Source organism: Cydia pomonella, chromosome 14 (genome assembly GCF_033807575.1).
Source record: "Cydia pomonella isolate Wapato2018A chromosome 14, ilCydPomo1, whole genome shotgun sequence".
NCBI lineage: Eukaryota > Metazoa > Arthropoda > Insecta > Lepidoptera > Tortricidae > Cydia > Cydia pomonella.
The window spans coordinates 21383782-21404165 of NC_084716.1; the positions used below are offsets into that span (position 1 = coordinate 21383782).

Genomic DNA, 20384 nt, shown 5'->3' on the forward strand with positions numbered 1-20384 from the left:
CGCTATGAAGAATAGTATCAATCGTCAGTAATCGGCAGATAATAATAACTCACAAGTCGGGAAATACTCAATGTTTTATTGGAAAAATGCTTGCCTTATATACTAGAAATATTCTTACATCAGTGCCAACACGCGGAAGTAATCTAGGAACAGGATCGGAATTAAACATTATATTAATGCATGATTTATTGTAATGTCTCAAGTTACATACATTGTTTGAGATCAATGGACCGTGAAACTTAATTAAGGTGCGACCAGACCGCAGCTTAAAAAACGGTCACGATACGGGATCGCAGTGACGCGTCGTATGCGTACCGTTTTTGACGCATGCTCCCCACACCGCTACTGAGACCGGACTACTGAGAGTTGATGGAATCCAAAAATGAACTAGACTAGGCTATTGTGTGAAAGTGTTGGAGTAAATACTGGGCTGAGGGGAACAAACCGGACGCTGGCCTAAAATAAATTTGTGTAATGCGTTATTATTATTACAGTTGCAGAGCGAGACCAGCACTGCAGCAGCTGCGAGGAGCCGGAGCCAGCCACCAGCTACTGTACAGACTGCGCGGAATTCATCTGTGACAGTTGCGTGCAGGCTCACCAACGGTTGGTGCTCTATTAACTTCCATGGCTCTGCCATTTTGAAAAAAAAACAATACTGAATTGCCAAAACAAACTCAATATAATTTTCAATCCAGCTTACAATAGTTCACGAGAATTGCTTGAGAAATGCGACCTGTAGAGGAGGTCTGCCGAAGCTGAAACGGAGACGATTTCGTTTGACGGTCAATAAGGTGCATTGGGATAAGTTAGAAAGCAGGATAGTTTTGGAAATGGCACTCACTGAGCGACTTCTCTAATTTACATCTGACATGATAGCCTAAGAAGTAATGCGTTAGCAATGTTTTCTTAAAGTTTTCACGGTGCATTTGCCAGATTTGAAGGCGCCTTAACAGCTTTGACTTTCAATAGCTGATATAGTCAATATTCAGGGTTCTCAAGGGACCGCAACTTACAAATTGCTCTTTTGATGTTGCTTATGCCCAAATGCGATGATAGCCGCTCACCAGCATCAGCAGCTGGTCTGTGCGTTAGCTGATGGTGTGGTTAATAGCCTGAGAACCATATTTTGTATATTTTTATTTTATTAGCTTTAGTACCATTCATGTTAGTTGCAGATTAAGTTAATACTAACAATGATTAGACCATTATGTTGTCTTTAATAAATAAAAAATTTGAATTCATAAAAAAACTTAATCGTAAATAATTTGTTTAGGTTAAAGATCACAAAAGACCACACAATCAAGAGCAAGGATGAGGCCATACAAGAGCAGCAGGCCTCGCAGCCCGCCGCGCACGACATGTTCTGCACGGAGCACCCACAGGTAAAATGTTCTCCTTATTAGATCCGCAGGGCTAATATCATGTGCGTTTCGTCCACCAAATTTTTTTGATATATTTTTGGTGGACTTGATTAAATGGCTGCTCGCGCGCTACTCATCAATCAATAAATCATCATACTCAAAATGCACGCAAGCAGTTAGCGATCGAATTATTTACGTAAATGCCCAAACGGTAGTGATGGCTTCACCAAGGGTACAATGACATTTCAATATTGGTTTCAGGAACGGCTGAGCCTGTTCTGCGAGACGTGCGATCGCCTGACATGCCGCGACTGCCAGCTGCAGCACCACCGCGACCACAAGTACCAGTTCAGCACGGAGATGGCGCAGCAGGTATGTCACCACTCCATCATCAGCTGAGCCTGTTCTGCGAGACGTGCGACCGCCTGACGTGCCGCGACTGCCAGCTGCAGCACCACCGCGACCACAAGTACCAGTTCAGCACGGAGATGGCGCAGCAGGTACGTCACCACTCCATCATCAGCTGAGCCTGTTCTGCGAGACGTGCGACCGCCTGACGTGCCGCGACTGCCAGCTGCAGCACCACCGCGACCACAAGTACCAGTTCAGCACGGAGATGGCGCAGCAGGTATGTCACCACTCCATCATCAGCTGAGCCTGTTCTGCGAGACGTGCGACCGCCTGACGTGCCGCGACTGCCAGCTGCAGCACCACCGCGACCACAAGTACCAGTTCAGCACGGAGATGGCGCAGCAGGTACGTCACCACTCCATCATCAGCTGAGCCTGTTCTGCGAGACGTGCGACCGCCTGACGTGCCGCGACTGCCAGCTGCAGCACCACCGCGACCACAAGTACCAGTTCAGCACGGAGATGGCGCAGCAGGTATGTCACCACTCCATCATCAGCTGAGCCTGTTCTGCGAGACGTGCGACCGCCTGACGTGCCGCGACTGCCAGCTGCAGCACCACCGCGACCACAAGTACCAGTTCAGCACGGAGATGGCGCAGCAGGTACGTCACCACTCCATCATCAGCTGAGCCTGTTCTGCGAGACGTGCGACCGCCTGACGTGCCGCGACTGCCAGCTGCAGCACCACCGCGACCACAAGTACCAGTTCAGCACGGAGATGGCGCAGCAGGTACGTCACCACTCCATCATCAGCTGAGCCTGTTCTGCGAGACGTGCGACCGCCTGACGTGCCGCGACTGCCAGCTGCAGCACCACCGCGACCACAAGTACCAGTTCAGCACGGAGATGGCGCAGCAGGTACGTCACCACTCCATCATCAGCTGAGCCAGTTCTGCGAGACGTGCGACCGCCTGACGTGCCGCGACTGCCAGTTCAGCAGAGCGATGGCGCAGCAGGTATGTTACTATCTTGATGAGAAATAACAGGTTAGAACCATTCCAAAGCATAAAGGCGTCCACGAACGCCTTGGCAAAACGTAGCACAGGGCGGCGTAGACTCGGCTTAAACCGCAGAGGAGATGCCCTTGCGCATCCTTCTTATTTATTTTTTTAATGATCTGGATGCGCATTAAGCCAATGTTTTTGTTACTATATTTGTTGTTATTTGCAGGCGCGGGCGCACATAGCGTCACTGCTGTCCGAAGTGTCGTACAAGCGCGTGCTGCTCGGCTCCGCCATGAAGGTGATCCGCGAGAGACAAGTGCTCATCGCCGACAAGAAGAAGGCGCTCGTGCACGAGATCACGCAGACCGTCGTCAAGTGAGTCCAATGGCATTGGCATCCATGCCATTCATTGGCAATATTAGTTAGTTTTATGTGGTTAGCGTAATAGTGTTTCGATTGAAATGTCATCGGCTTTTGGGCGATATTTTGTAATGAGTTAACGCCTTACTCCTTTGTAACGTCGTTCGTACTAAAAATACGACCGTCTGGCAGGCCTTTTAAGACATTCCTTTTACAGACTAACCAACGCCATCAACACGCGCGGCAAGCAGCTGGTGCTGCGGCTCAACGAGGTGTGCGACGGCAAGCAACGCACGCTGAGCGAGAAGAAAGATGCGTTAGAGCAGCTCGCCAACATCACGGACCACTGCGTGGAGTTCGTCAGCGCCGCGCTGCAGCAGGTTTGTGTCTTATGTCGTGGCAATAAGGTTTAGAGTCACTTAACAGTGTGAATAAACGTACGACCAGGGGCACATTTCTCGAACCATATTAGGCTAATATTGTAACTTTAATAGATTTTTGTTTACAAGATATCAAACAAAATATTGACTTGTAAGCCACCCAAGTAGACCTTATATTATGTAAATAAGGTTTTAAAAGAAACAAAGTCAAATAATAAAAACATACTTTATAGTTAAGCCATATGTTTATTGTTTTCAATTTGGTATACAAGATAGTAATAGACTAGGAGTTGTAAGTACTTGCAGCTTCTGATTCTCTTTGGAATTCCGCTTCTTCTTACCTTTGTTCATCTTTGTGTGCAAAGGTAAAAGTGCCTCTTACAGTAAATAACAGTTAGTAGGCACTAAGAACCATGTAATAATATTATGAATTTATAAACAAAGAAATACGAGGTTTATGCAATTTTCTGAATGTTGTATTCATGTCTTTAAATTGTAATAGTTTTAGTGACATCTGGTGACGTAGTTTGCATAATCGGAAGTCAAGTTTATGCAAAAGTAGGGGTCTCGATCGAATAAATAGAAATCGGGTCCATCTTTAGTAATGTTAAGTACATGCCCCCCGGGCCGATGGCGTGGCAGCAGTGGTAGTGAAGCATGTGGCTTGTGCAGGGCAGCGACACGGCGGTGCTGTACAGCAAGCGCGCCGTGTGCGCGCACCTGCAGCGCATCAAGAGCCGGCGCGCCGACATCCCCAACCCCGAGATCCCGGTGCGCATCGCGCTGGCTCTGGATAAGCTGCCCGATCTCGTCAAAGGTATGCTATTATATTTTGGAACAAATTATGCTAATTAGAAAACTTAGGACTTTGTTGGTAATGTTTTAGAACGCAATCGAAGTGATAAGTAAAAAGTTCAATGTGGCGGCCATTCAACGATTTGAGCGAGTGTATTCAATGAATAGTACATTACGATACAAGTGCGAAAAATAGGAAATTCGAAACGAGTGGCGATTCATTAAAACACGACCGAAGGAAGTGTTTTAAATCGACACGAGTTGCGAATTACCTATTCGCACATGTATCGTACAACGTTTTACAGTACATATGGCCCTTTAAATGTTCGACACAGTAACGTAATATGCTAATTTTCGCACTAGTGCTATAAAGTAGCACCATATGTACTGTAAAATAGTTTTTAACCGACTTCAAAATTTCAAATGAGGATATTTTTAATGTGATATGTTTTTATTTAATTGCTTCTCGATTTCTCAAAAATGACCATATTCCGTTTTGATCAAGTCAGGGTCTGACGGTAGAATTTCTTTAAACAGCCGTATCGAATAAAAAATTCATACTCATTTGATATTGAATCGAATGGAAGTGTACTGTCTTGACTTACTTGACTTATTGTCCTATGTCCCCTAGATGGGGCAGAGGGCGTCCACAGTGCGCCGCCATCTGGATCGGTCGGAAGTGTACTGTACTGCAAGTTATTTTTGTGTAGTGCTGTCGTCGATCGGCGCCATCGTGGTGGACGGCAAGGTGGACGGCGGCGGCGCGGCGGCGCAGGGCCCCTACCACCCGCCGCCCGGCCCCGCCCCCGCGCTGGGCCCCGCCCCCGGCCCCGGCCCCGCCCCCGCGCCCGCCCCCGCGCCCGCCCCCGGCCCCGCCGTCGCCGTCAGCGCCGCGCTGCACCACGCCGCCGCCATGCAGCAGGTACCGCCCCCGCCACCTCCTCGACATACACTATTGTGGACCCAACATTCACATACGATCAGTGGCCCCTTTACACTTAACACCATCCTCTTTGTTATAGTTCCTATTTATAACCAACGCTTCCATTCACAACCTCAAAATATTTCATTTTTTGTTGAACACTAAATAGATATAAATATACAGTCTGAAACAAGTTGTTCGTTCGCATTTTCGTTAGCCATAATTTGGTTTTTCTCAGAAACGCGTAACTTTTCAGGATTGCCATAAAACAAACCTAACGTTACCTATCTGTAGGATAACCTAAGGAAATTCCTGAAAAGTTAACGGTTTCAGAGTTATGACTAATGATAATATGACTATCATTGCATTATGACTTTCGATAATTATGCGAAAGAAAGGGATCCGATATAACTCACATCCTTTAGTGTTACAATAATGTTCACAGGTTATATGTATAATCGAAAATTATTCTATAAGAACATCGACAACACACGTATCGGCTAACTAATCTAGCACTTTTTTTTTTTTTTTTTTTTTTTTTTTTTTTTTTTTTTTTTTTTTTTTTTTTCTTTTTTTTCTTTTATATATATAACGATAGGCAAGCGTTTGACCACGATCTCACCTGATGGTAAGTGATGATGCGGTCTACGGTGGAGCACGCTTACCTATGAGATACCTATTTACCCTAGCCTTGAAGAGACCCAGATTGTACTCATGCGGAAACACAGACTCGGGCAGGGCATTCCACTCCTTGGCAGTTCGCATAAGAAATGTTGAAGCAAAACGCTTCGTGCGTATTTGTGGAATACCTACCATGAAGCGGTGCCGGAGTGCCGATTGTCTGGTAGTCCGATGGTGAAATGGGGACGGAGGAATAAGGTTGTGCAGTTCCTCGGCACACTCTCCGAAATGTATCCTGTAAAAGATCGTTAGGCTGGCAACCTTGCGACGATGCTCCAGACTTTGGAGTCGAGCATTCGTCAGATCGTCATCATTAATGATTCTCTTGGCTCTCCTCTCAACTGACTCGAGTGCCTCAAGCTGGTATTTTGCTGAACCATCCCACAGATGCGAACAGTATTCCACACACGATCGCACTTGTGCTAGGTAAAGGTCGAGCAGTTGCCTAGGTGTAAAATACTGCCTCACCTTGTTGAGGATGCCCAGCTTTTTTGCTGCTAACTGTGCTTTCGACTCGATGTGCGGGCCGAAGTTGAGTTTCGAAGTCAGCGAGATTCCGAGAAGCTCAAGATGGTCGGTTATCGGAAGGGATACATTTCGGAAAGTAGGAGTCAGATGGAATGGACTCCGTTTGGCGGAGATAAGACACGCCTGGGTCTTACTAGCATTGAACGAGACCAAATTGGCTTCACCCCAATCAGAGACTGCCTTTAGTGACACGTTCATGCGTTCGACCATTGCCTCCCTGAGCGACTGTATTTGGACTCCACTAGCTCGTGAATTGGGTATGTAGCTTTCAACAACCGTAGTGTCATCTGCATATCCGAACGTACCTCGTTTCAGCAGGTCGTTTATGTGGAGCAGGAAAAGGGTCGCTGAAAGCACGGACCCGGAATTTATTGAGAAACAAACAGTCTTAAAATAAACATATGAGCAACTTAGCTAATAGCTATGCATTGATTTCGTTATAGACCTATAGTTTCCTAATTTTAAATTATTCGATGTACAATTGAAAAAATAATAATAGTGTAAACTTATAGCGTACATAACAAAAGCGTAAATTTATATATAAAAAAAATATATATATATATATATATATGTAGAGAACTGAGAAAATACTTAAATCACAGGTACCTATTATCAGGTTGCTGCAACTTTTCACCGTTATTTTAGAAAAGAATATACTGCTCTTTTAAAGAGGTCTAATGAATTGCAAAACGAATCTGCGTCCATACATTTTTCATTGTACTGCCTACATGCGCGCCCAATATATGAATGCTGTGCGTATTTCGTTCTGCTGTTAGAAATGCTAAATAATGCCTGACTGCGACAACTACGTTCATTTCTACGGGGGACGCGGAAACCAATTTTATGTAATAAGTATTATTAATAATTTTGAATAAATATACTAAATCTGTACAGGACCGTCTAAGTGAAAGTGGCTGGATATTATGATGTGTAGCCGAGGAAGCGTAATTTACATAGTTACGACCCACTCGAAATTCCAGTGCTTTAATGAACTTTTTCTGGAGTCTTTCAATTCGAGTCTTATGGACATTAAACAAAGGATTCCAAACCACAGAAGCAAATTCCAATCTGCTGCGAACGTAACTATTATAAAGAAGTTTATAAGTGAGAGGTCTTCGAAAAGGTTTTGCCACGCGAAGAACGAAACCCAGTTGTTTATATGCCTTGTTTAAAATATGATCTATATGAGGGTTAAACGTTAGTTTTGCATCCATTAACACCCCTAGGTCACGTATACTGTGCTGTCGTGTTAGAGTACTGCCACACAGCCGGTAACTGAATGCAATGGGATCCCTTTTCCGCGTGAAAGTAATAACTGAACATTTGTCACTATTTAAAAACAGATTATTTTCCACACAATAAGTTTCAAACCTAGTTAAATCATCCTGCAACAGAGCACAGTCGACGTCAGTTTTAATGACTCGAAATAATTTAGTATCATCGGCGTATAAAAGAGCTTTTGAATTTGTTAGACACTCCGTGATATCATTTATGTATAAAATAAATAATAACGGACCCAAATGGGAACCTTGTGGGACACCTGAAGTAGTTATTTTAAAAGCCGATGAGAAACCTCCGAGTACAACACTTTGGGACCTATTTTCTATATAAGATTTTACCCATCGAAAAAGATCACCGTGGATGCCAAGGTTCCAAAGTTTCACCAAAAGCGTATTGTAAGAAATGTTATCGAACGCTTTGGCGAAGTCTGTGTAAACTGCGTCGACTTGATACTTATTATCCATTGCATCTAGTATGAAAAAAATGAAAAAAAATGAAAAATGAAAAATATTTATTTTCCTTATAATGTAAAGGTTTACAATTTGACATAAGTGGTTGGAGCTTCCTTTTAGGTGAATGAACCTGTATCAGGATGCCCCGCTCCTCCATAACATACAGTCTTTTTACTTAGTAGTAGGGAAATATTCCATAAGTACATGAAAGATTTATAGCTATATTTATTATATATATATATATATATATATATATATATATGCTATTTGATTTATGTTCTAGCCTAATTAATATATGAATATATGAGTGAATATACGAATGTATATATATACATATATATACATATATACATTCGTATATTTGTGTGTGTGTGTGTGTGTGTGTATGACTTCACTAAAGGACAAAAGATTACTCTCCACACTTCGGCCCTTGTAGAACCCGTGCTGACTCGGATTGATATGACGCCGGACAGCGTATGACAATTGATCAGTAACAATTTTCTCTAATATTTTACAAATTGAAACACATTAGTACTTCGTTATATACTCTAAAAGTAAGCTAATTCTAATGATCAGTATTTGTTTAATAATTACTCAATGATTACCTAAACCGTTATGAACAGAAGTAATACTGTTTCATGTCTCAGACATTGGCTCGCTACCAGGTCAGTTCCGGGTGTTTCTGCAGTTCAACCACCCATACTGTGGTTCAACCCTATACTAAACGGTTGCAGGAACACCCGCTAGTTGTCTCGATGTTAGTTCCTAGCCGTTCAGTGCATGTTTTCTCTATTTTCTTGACTACAATTTATTTGCTAATGTTGTTACTAAATCAAAAAATGTTATTTTCGTTATTAATTACATTTTATGTTAGCTCAAAAAATATTGCTCAGCACGACTATCTTATTTGTATATTAATTTTCCTACACATGGCGGTCAAAGGGTAAGATTTGTAGTTTTATTTGCATGACCATTTTACGATGTTAACTTGTATAGAATTAAATGGCGACTTACGTACAGTCAGCCAAGAGAGTGGTTTACCACTTTTCGACTCTATTACTTGACAAATAGAGTCGAAAAGTGGTAAACCACTTTCTTGGCTGACTGTACCTTTTGTATGTTTACTAATTCAGAAATATTAGAGTAATTTTTTAATCATTTAATTTATTAGTTTAAATGAATAATGTCGTATAGTTTCATAGATATTTCGTGACAATTTTAAGGCCGACGTATAATCTGCGCCCTCAGCACAGTGACACCATTTTGCGTGCGAGAAAGACATAGGTATTTTCAAAATTTTCTTTGTATTGAATAATGAAAGAAATAGTTCAAATTCGTCTCCCGCCCGACACGGCGCCGCAAAGTACTATAATATAACAAATCGAAGTTCTCGTCGATCACTCTTTCGTTCGAATGTGCAAGAGAGACAAATAGATACATATACGAATCTAGTATTTTGAACACTTGAGGTGATCTCTCTATATAGTGACATTTGCACAGCAGTCGTACGCGAGCGCGGGGCTGGGCGGCGTGGGCGCGGTGGGCGGCTACATGTCGGCGCTGGCGTCGCTGCGCGCGCGGCCGCACGGCGCGCACGGCGCGCACGGCACGCACGGCACGCACGGCACGCACGCCGCGCACGGCACGCACGCCGCGCACGCGCTGCAACAGCACACGCCGCTGCGGCACGCGCACGTCACCTCCACCACGCACCCGCACCATCTACACGGTCAGTATGGACTTAATAAACAACTAAAATAACCGGACAAGTGCGACTTGGACTCGCCCACCGAGGGTTCCGTACTAATTCAACTCATTTTTAATGTTTTACAAATGTGTAGTTTTTAGATTACTTCCCTGCACTTTTAGTGTAAGACGATATTACTTGCCAAATTTCATAGTTCTAGGTCAACGGGAAGTACCCTATAGATTTTGATTCCATTGAGAGTGTCGAAATATACGTTTTTAGCGGTATAAACGGCCGTATCTTTTTTACGTTAACTTAGAATTTTTTTTCACAGTCCTGAAAGTGTAGGCTTGTAGATATCGTCTTATTTTTAACTCGATACCTCCATACGTTTCCAAGAGAAAGGATTTTGACAGACAGCCAGGCGGATGGGATGGACGGACAACAAAGTGATCTTATAAGGGTTCCGTTTTTTCCTTTTGAGGTATGGAACCCTAAAACGATACTCATCCCCTTCTGTGGGTGCTAGTACTGCTAGTACTACCGTAAGACAAAAAGCGGCCAAGTGCGAGTCGGACTCGCGCATGAAGGGTTCCGTACCATTTGAGACGTATTAAAAAAAAATCTACTTGCTAGATCTTGTTCAACATTTTACCACTTTGGAAGTATCTCTCGCGCATACTATTCAGTTTAGAAAAAAATGATATTAGGAACCTAAATATCATTTTTGAAGACCTATCCATAGATACCCCACACGTATGGGTTTGATGAAAAAAAATTTTTTTTAAATTTTATGACGTATTAAAAAAAAACTACTTACTAGATCTCATTCAAACCAATTTTCGGTGGAAGTTTGCATGGTAATGTATATCATATATTTTTTTTAGATTTTTCATTCTGTTATTTTAGAAGTTACAGGGGGGGGGGGGACACATTTTTTCACTTTGGAAGTGTCTCTCGCGCAAACTATTCAGTTTAGAAAAAAATGATATTAGCAACCTAAATATCAATTTTGAAGACCTATCCATAGATACCCCACACGTATAGGTTTGATGAAAAAAAATTTGTTTTTAAATTTTATGATGACGTATTAAAAAAAAACTACTTACTAGATCTCGCTCAAACCAATTTTCGGTGGAAGTTTGCATGACAATGTATATCATATATTTTTGTTTAGTTTTTTCATTCTGTTATTTTAGAAGTTACGGGAGGGGGGGGGGGGACAAACATTTTACCACTTTGGAAGTGTCTCTCGCGCAAACTATTCATTTTAGAAAAAAATGATATTAGAAACCTCAATATCATTTTTAAAGACCTATCCATAGATACCCCACACGTATGGGTTTGATAAAAAAAGATTTTTTGAGTTTCAGTTCTAAGTATGGGGAACCCCCAAAATTTATTGTTTTTTTTTTTCTATTTTTGTGTGAACATCTTAATGCGGTTCATAGAATACATCCACTTACTAAGTTTGAACAGTATAGCTCTTATAGTTTCGGAAAAAAGTGGCTGTGACAGAATCGGACAGACAGACGGACATGACGAATCTATAAGGGTTCCGTTTTTTGCCATTTGGCTACGGAACCCTAAAAACGAGACAGTCCCTCGCCAAACTATAAGTGGAAATGATCTTATATTTTCCTAAAACCTTAACGGTTAACTTCGGAAGTAGTCCTTTACAAAGGGTCCAACTCGCACGATCAGGCCGCGGAGCATGAAGTACACAGTGTGCCGCCCGCAGGGATGAGCGAGCTGAACCTGCGCGGGCTGCTGAACCAGGGCTCCGGGCGCGGCGCGGCGCGCTCGCCGCTGCAGCCGCACCCCGCCATGCACCACTACCAGCAGAGTGAGTCCTGACTACACACTTTACAAAGGGTCCAACTCGCACGATCAGGCCGCGGAGCATGAAGTACACAGTGTGCCGCCCGCAGGGATGAGCGAGCTGAACCTGCGCGGGCTGCTGAACCAGGGCTCCGGGCGCGGCGCGGCGCGCTCGCCGCTGCAGCCGCACCCCGCCATGCACCACTACCAGCAGAGTGAGTCCTGACTACACACTTTACAAAGGGTCCAACTCGCACGATCAGGCCGCGGAGCATGAAGTACACAGTGTGCCGCCCGCAGGGATGAGCGAGCTGAACCTGCGCGGGCTGCTGAACCAGGGCTCCGGGCGCGGCGCGGCGCGCTCGCCGCTGCAGCCGCACCCCGCCATGCACCACTACCAGCAGAGTGAGTCCTGACTACACACTTTACAAAGGGTCCAACTCGCACGATCAGGCCGCGGAGCATGAAGTACACAGTGTGCCGCCCGCAGGGATGAGCGAGCTGAACATAACACAACACTTTTTATTCATTATTATATATTTCAGGAATATCTTAATCTGTATAAGAGGCTGTCCATTAATCACAACAATCAGTAGTTTTTTTCGCCATGGCACAAACTACGGCTCGATATTCTCGGACGCCTTGGCAGTCTTCGAGTTGCTGCGGCAGCATAAGGCGTACCTAGTCTAGTAGGCGTAGTAGTAGGCGTACGCCGAGGCAATCTTCAAGTCTTTGGATTGGTAGCTCTTTTCCATTTAACATAGATTTTATCAAAATTTAAGTGTGTATTTAAAATTGGCATCTTAAGCTTTGGTTTGTTGTGTAGTGATGGGCGCGTACGCGAACAGCGCGTATGCGGCGGCGGCGGCGGCCGGCGGCGGCGGGCGGCGCTCGGGCGGGCCGCGCACGCCCTCCCCCGCGCCCGCCCCGCCCCACACCCCGCCCGCGCCCCACGCCGCCAAGTGGCACATCCCGCAGCAGGGGCTCGTCAACGGTCAGTATGTCTGTACGCGGCGGCGGCGCTCGGGCGGGCCGCGCACGCCCTCCCCCGCGCCCGCCCCGCCCCACACCCCGCCCGCGCCCCACGCCGCCAAGTGGCACATCCCGCAGCAGGGGCTCGTCAACGGTCAGTATGTCTGTACGCGGCGGCGGCGCTCGGGCGGGCCGCGCACGCCCTCCCCCGCGCCCGCCCCGCCCCACACCCCGCCCGCGCCCCACGCCGCCAAGTGGCACATCCCGCAGCAGGGGCTCGTCAACGGTCAGTATGTCTGTACGCGGCGGCGGCGCTCGGGCGGGCCGCGCACGCCCTCCCCCGCGCCCGCCCCGCCCCACACCCCGCCCCGCGCCCCACGCCGCCAAGTGGCACATCCCGCAGCAGGGGCTCGTCAACGGTCAGTATGTCTGTACGCGGCGGCGGCGCTCGGGCGGGCCGCGCACGCCCTCCCCCGCGCCCGCCCCCGCCCCACACCCCGCCCGCGCCCCACGCCGCCAAGTGGCACATCCCGCAGCAGGGGCTCGTCAACGGTCAGTATGTCTGTACGCGGCGGCGGCGCTCGGGCGGGCCGCGCACGCCCTCCCCCGCGCCCGCCCCGCCCCACACCCCGCCCGCGCCCCACGCCGCCAAGTGGCACATCCCGCAGCAGGGGCTCGTCAACGGTCAGTATGTCTGTACGCGGCGGCGGCGCTCGGGCGGGCCGCGCACGCCCTCCCCCGCGCCCGCCCCGCCCCACACCCCGCCCGCGCCCCACGCCGCCAAGTGGCACATCCCGCAGCAGGGGCTCGTCAACGGTCAGTATGTCTGTACGCGGCGGCGGCGCTCGGGCGGGCCGCGCACGCCCTCCCCCGCGCCCGCCCCGCCCCACACCCCGCCCGCGCCCCACGCCGCCAAGTGGCACATCCCGCAGCAGGGGCTCGTCAACGGTCAGTATGTCTGTACGCGGCGGCGGCGCTCGGGCGGGCCGCGCACGCCCTCCCCCGCGCCCGCCCCGCCCCACACCCCGCCCGCGCCCCACGCCGCCAAGTGGCACATCCCGCAGCAGGGGCTCTTGTGCAATGTTTTTTGTTAATTTTGTTCTAAAATTACAGAACAACTGCGGTTATGAAATGAAATGTTTTTTTTTTTCCGAAACTATTAATCCATCATAGACCTTAAAACTGGCATACATATTATAAAATATTTGAAAATTACAAAATACACATTTTGATGCATTGCACCTCACAGTGGAACCTCCGGAACTTGACACCTTTCGGCCAAAACTTTTGCTCGGTAAAGGTCACAAGACGTTGAATCTGAACGCTTATCATAAAATAATTAATATTCCCATAGTAACTTCGCGTCGCATAAGACATATTTATTATTTGTATTGTACGGATTATTGATTGTGAATGTTATTGCGTGTGTTATACAGGCGGATTCGACATGTCGTCCATGTCGCACGGCGCGGCGTCCCCGGCGGGCGCGGGGGCGGGGGCGGGCGCGGGGGCGGGCGCCGACTTCAAGATCACCCTCGGCCGCGCGCGCGCCGCGCCGCCGCCCGCCGTCACCTCCACCAACCCCAAGACTCCCAGCCCGAGTCTCAACGTGAGTCGCTCATTGGCAGACAAAACACTGTCTTACTGTGCTCAGAATAGTACATTACATGTAAAATATTTTACAGTACATATGGGGCTACTTTATAGCACTAGTGCGAGAAGTAGCATATTACGTTACTGTGTCGAACATTTAAAGGGCCATATGTACTGTAAAACGTTGTACGATACATGTGCGAATAGGTAATTCGCAACTCGTGTCGATTTAAAACACTCCCTTCGGTCGTGTTTTAATTTATTGCCACTCGTTTCGAATTTCCTATTTTTCGCACTTGTATCGTAATGTACTAATTTGTGGCAGAACATAGCCACAGAAAGTGATCATTTTTGTACGCAAACGGGAATGTGCATACTCTTTGTACGTGACGCCTCGAGAAGCAAGCAAGCAAGTTTTTTTGCCTTTTCCTCATGTGCATTGGAAAACGTGTGATTGATATACCTTAGTCACAACTCAAATTCTACGAAAAAATTGGTGACTGGTTTTAGCAGTTAGGGTATCATTCTGAAAAGCGTAAATTTTTCTTGTTATCCTTTTTTATTTACAATGTTTGGATTGTATTTTATTCTGTACAATGTGTACAGGGTGGCGCCGGCGTAGAACTGGATAAAGTATGCGCGGAGTCAGTTCAAGACTTGATGGCCACCATCGCCAAGCTGGACTCCAACGGCGTGCAGGTGCTCCCCGAGCAGCCCCGCGCCGAGCCCGCCGTGCATTCCTCCACGGACACCGCTGGTTGGTGCCGCTAATACTACATTCCATGTATACATGACTTACATTTACATAACCTCAGTTTCATAAGACCTTCGTGACAGCAAGAAAATTCTGAATTAATAAAAACTGCAGTTTTAGAAAGTCTAGCTCTAATCAGGATCAATGGATGGAGCATTCAAACGTGGCGCGCTTTCGTGCGGGAGACCAGAAATTCCTTCGGCCCACATCGGAGCGCGGCTTCAGCCTTCGTAGGGCCTTGAAGCTCAACAATGGTGTGAGCGACGCAATTAGATTTAAGTTTTAAATACCAGTTTTACGTTTGTTAAAGCTAGGGGACGTCCGGGGAGAGCGGGATGCGCGGGGGCAGTCCTGATAGTTAACCGCACTAGAGCAAGTTTTAAAAGCAGTCGATATTAGCTGTTGCACTCTCCGCACGTCCCTCTATGCTAGTATTTTGTGGATGTACCGCCCTCTTTAAAAATATAAGTAGTTTCCCTAATTTTGACTATTTTTTTTTATCGTGAAACGAACCCACAAACCGTACAAAGTGGTCTTCGAGCCGGATCTTGATGTTCTTCACGCCACCGTCGAAAATAATGGTCAAAACCCGTGGAACTGTAAGAAGAGAACAGGAGAGAAAGGAAGCCGTGCAAAATGAGCCGTGTACAAGTGCAGCTATAAATGATGAAACTAAAGTGCAACCGGACAATTTATTGGAAGTACGAAGTGAGAAATCCGAGATGTTAAAAGCTGACATGTTGCCTGGCTCCCATAAACCTGGGTCTGAGAAATCATTTACATCTTCTATGGAGGCTCGCAGAAAGCTAGAATTGGAGTCAGTCGAGAAGAAATCACAAACAGTGCATCCTGATAAACCAATGGTGTTAAAATCCCGAAGTACAAAGTCGGAAATGCCCGGCTCCCATAAGTCTTTGTCCCGGAAATCGTCTTCATCTACCATCGAGGCTCGTAGAAAGAAGTTGGAACTGGAGGCGGCCGAAAAGAAAGCACGAATAGAAATGCAGCTTATCGATAAACGCTTAGAAGCGGACCTTGCCGAATTAGAAGAAGAATACAGTCCCCCGTCGGAAACCGATAATCGAAGTGAGGTTGCTAAGTGGGTAGAACGCAGTAATTTAGAGTTGGAATCGCAGCACGCCGCTAATCAAGGTCAATCTTCAGGCTTGCTGCGCCCGCCGGCCGATATGGATTCCGGCACCGATGGTCCAATTCAACAGTTAGCCTGTGTACTTAAGGATATAATGTCCACTTCTGTTTGCAACCAAAACAATAATTCTAATTTGCTAAGCCGCATCAGCACACCTAAAGAGTTACCAATATTTACTGGAGACCCTATGGAGTGGCTTCAATTTAAATCTGCATTCGACGAGTCTACCCGAGTCTGCAAATTTAGCGATAGTGAGAACCTATGGCGCCTAAGGAAATGTCTTCGTAGACCCGCCAAGGACGCAGTGAATGCCCTACTTATCAGTACCACATCTCCAGAAATACTAATGTCAACCTTAGAGTTACAATTCGGGAACCCTGACGTCATTTTATCCCGGATTGTCTACGAAATCAAACGATTAGGCACAATGACCCCTGATTATCACAAAGAAATCATTGTGTTTTCGAATAAAATAAGAAATTACGTCGCTGCCGTACGTGCCCTAAAACGTGATGAATACCTACAAGGAATGAGTCTAGTCACTATTGTGTTGTCAAAGCTGCCTACCATATTGTTATCAAAATGGGCAGATTATAGTTATCAACGCATCATTGAAGGAACTACATCTAGATTCGACTTATTGGCTAATTTTCTTCACGAAGAAGCGCTCAAAGTGTCTACCTGCAGTGCTACATTATTAAACACACGTCCGGACATTTTTAAACGTAATAAATATCACGATAAGAGTGACTTTAACGCGCAGACTGTATTAGTGCAAAGTGGACAAAATGAACTAAATATGTGCCGTTACTGTAAAACAGCTAAACATGATTTGCCGCAGTGTAAAAAGTTTAAAAAATCTTTACGCAAAGATCGTTGGCAATACGTTAAACGCCGCGGTTTATGCTACAAGTGTTTGTTATCACATCACGATCGAAATACTTGTCCCGCAGCGGCCTGCGATGTAAACAACTGTGGATTAGCGCATCACCGGTTATTGCATTTTGTGCCTAATGAGAAACAAAATGAGGACAATAATAGTACAGTGCAAGTGACAGAGATTGAAGCGGAGCCTAATACGGAAGTAGTGACGCACATGAACTCATTTTCTACTCGAAAGGGTTTATTAAAAGTAGTGCCCATAAATATCCATGGACCCTGTGGTGTGATTAGCACCAGTTGTTTGCTTGACGACGGCAGCTCGGTTACTATGATAAGCGCAGACCTCGCCAAACGGGTGGGGGCGCGCGGCCGTCGCGAGTGCATGCGTGTGCGTGGCGCGTGGAAGAACTCTGAGCTAGTGTGCGAATCTTATCTCGTGGATATAACTATATCTAACAAAAATGGACAAAAGTTTACGCTTACCGCGCAAAGTGTTAACGACCTTGACCTACCGAACTATAACACGAACTTAGTGAATTGTGAAATATTTACTCATTTACAAGGACTCAAAAATAATTTCTGTGATGAAAACTTAAAACCAGAAATACTGATAGGCCAAGACTTCTACCACTTGCAGTTACCTTTGGAAATCGTCGTTGGTAGTCCTGACGAGCCCTGTGCCACTCGCACACCTCTTGGTTGGTGCATACATGGAAGAGTTCCCGCCCGTATGTCGTCAGCTGTGCCCGCGCTGCACTCAACTCTGTTTATCTGCAATAATGACGTCACCGATGACGCGACTGAGCACAAACGACTGCTGCAAGATCTACATGAAGAAGTACGTCGTTCTTTCACGTATGACTCATTGGGCGTAACTAGTAAACCCCGTGAGAACTATAACGACGTATGCGCCATAGAAAAACTTGACAAAACGTCTAAACTTGTTGATGGGCGGTGGTACGTTGGACTCCCCTGGAAGAATGAGCATTGTGAATTGCCTGACTCTTTTCCTCATGCAATGTCGCGCCTTAAGGGAGTGGAGCGCAAGATGCAGAGATGTGATGGCTATAGAGAGAGATACAATGAGCGCGTCCAGCACCTGTTTGACAATGACTACGCACAAGAGTTAAAGGATACCACAGTAACTAGCAAAACATGGTACCTACCACATTTTGGAGTGGATAATAAAAATAAGAAGCGCCTCCGGCTTGTTTTTGACTGCGCCGCTGAAACAAATGGATTGTCGCTAAACCATTACCTACTTAAGGGCCCCGACCTACTGAGGTCACTGTTTGGAATAATGTTGCGGTTCCGAGAGCAAAGGATTGGTGTAACTGCCGACATAAAAGATATGTTTTTACGAGTCAAAATCAGAGAAGAGGACCAAAATGCACTACGGTTTTTATACCGAAGCGACCCCAAGGGACCAGTGAAAACCTACGTCATGACTTCGCTAATATTCGGAGCTAACTGTAGCCCCTTCGTAGCCCAATATATAAAAAACAAGAATGCTCAGCGTTTCGAGCCAACGATGTTACCTGCCTGCGAAGCTATATACAACCAACACTACGTTGACGATTATATAGACAGCCTACCAGATGAAAAAACCGCTATTGAGTTGATAAGAGATATAAAATCAATTCATCAGCAAGGTGGCTTCGAATTACGTAACTGGACTTCTAATAGTAAACAAGTTCTCGAGTCCATGCCAAAATCAACTCTCGGCGAAGCAGCTGTAAAGTTTAAAACCGGAGAACAATATCAAAGCGAACGAACTCTCGGCTTAATCTGGTTTCCGCATGAAGATGTACTGGGTTTTGACGTTTCATTTAAGAAGATTCCTGAAAATATTATCAACGGAACACAAAGACCGACGAAACGGGACATTTTGCGAGTTGTTATGTCCATATTTGACGTCTATGGATTTCTATCTCCGTTTACTGTTAATGGCAAAATGATTCTACAATTATGTTGGCAAGAAAACATAGATTGGGATATGGAAATACCTAACAAGATATATGAAAAATGGTGCAATTGGATAAGTTGTTTACAGTCATTACGTAACATACGGCTGCCGAGATTTTACTATAACGCAGCGCATATGGGAGTCTCGGGAGTGAATGAGACAGACTCGATCGCGGCGGCGGCCGGTACCTCTAGTGAGCGAGACAAGGATGGCGCGCCCGCGCCGGTGCAGCCGCTGAACTTAGAACCATCGCCCGCTGCATGCTATACGAATCTACAATTACATTTGTTTTGCGATTCGTCTGTTAAGGCTATGTGTACCGTTGCGTACTGGCGCTGGGAAAGCAACGCACATGTGTACATCGCATTTGTGGCAAGCAAATGCCGAATTTCATCGAATAAAATGACGTCCATTCCTCGACTTGAACTAAATTCTGCTGTCCTTGCTGCTAGACTGGCTGACACTATAATAAAAGAGCATAAAATAAAACCTAATCGCAAAATATTCTGGAGTGACTCATCTACGACTTTACACTGGATCAGAAACAAATGTCGCACTTATAAGCCGTATATAGCTAATCGCTTAGGCGAAATAGATGAACTTACCTGCAGTGATGAGTGGAAGTACGTCCCTACGCACCTTAACGTAGCGGACATAGGAACAAGGGAAGCGTACGATGTGTCGATTCTGCAAAATCAGTGGCTACACGGACCGGTTTTCTTATACGATAATGAGCGCACTTGGCCGAAGGATTGTTTACAACCTGCAATAAATGACAATGAATTAGAGTGTGTTAACATTATACAAATGGTAAATAATGAGTATATTGACTTACCTGTACCTGAGCCTACGCGATTTTCATCGTGGTTGCGCCTACTCCGAAGTACTCACGCTGTTTTGGAGTTTATAAAAAAATGTCGAAAACTTACCGATAATAATAATTACGAGACAATGGAGGAAGCCGAGCGCCTGCTGATAAGACAATCACAGGCGCAATCGTTTAGTGAAGAAATTAAAATTCTGAAACAAGGAAAATACATGGAAAAAAGTAGTAAGCTACTTACCTTATCACCTTACCTTGATGAGCACGGAGTCTTGCGCGTCGGGGGCCGAATTGATGCTGCTGCCGATGTGTCACCTGAAACAAAAAGGCCTATAATCCTAGATGGAAAAGATTACATAACTAGATTGATTGTGAAGTCTTACCATGTCGGCGCGGCTCATCAGAATCAAGAGACTGTGGTGAACAACCTTAAACAAAAATATTGGATTATTAAACTTCGCCCAACAGTAAAAAATATTGCGTCTAAATGTATGGTCTGCAGAATAAAGAAAAGCAGACCAGAAATTCCAAGGATGGGTAACTTACCTGAAGCACGGATGGCTCATCACCAGCGACCATTCACCTTCTGCGGAATAGACCTGTTCGGTCCGCAAGAGGT

At 45.9% G+C, this 20384-nt stretch overlaps 1 protein-coding gene across 1 annotated transcript in view; it reads left to right on the forward strand.

The window, feature by feature from the left end:
• Nucleotides 1-20384, forward strand: part of LOC133525230 (uncharacterized) — a 48929-nt gene that overhangs the window by 19966 nt on the left and 8579 nt on the right. Inside the window, 14 exon segments of the mRNA XM_061861519.1 lie at nucleotides 495-606; nucleotides 1277-1385; nucleotides 1626-1736; nucleotides 2945-3093; nucleotides 3296-3458; nucleotides 4131-4275; nucleotides 4964-5175; nucleotides 9618-9846; nucleotides 11546-11658; nucleotides 11769-12030; nucleotides 12452-13080; nucleotides 13083-13545; nucleotides 14034-14206; nucleotides 14797-14947. Of these exon segments, the coding sequence (XP_061717503.1) occupies nucleotides 495-606; nucleotides 1277-1385; nucleotides 1626-1736; nucleotides 2945-3093; nucleotides 3296-3458; nucleotides 4131-4275; nucleotides 4964-5175; nucleotides 9618-9846; nucleotides 11546-11658; nucleotides 11769-12030; nucleotides 12452-13080; nucleotides 13083-13545; nucleotides 14034-14206; nucleotides 14797-14947 (3021 nt within the window).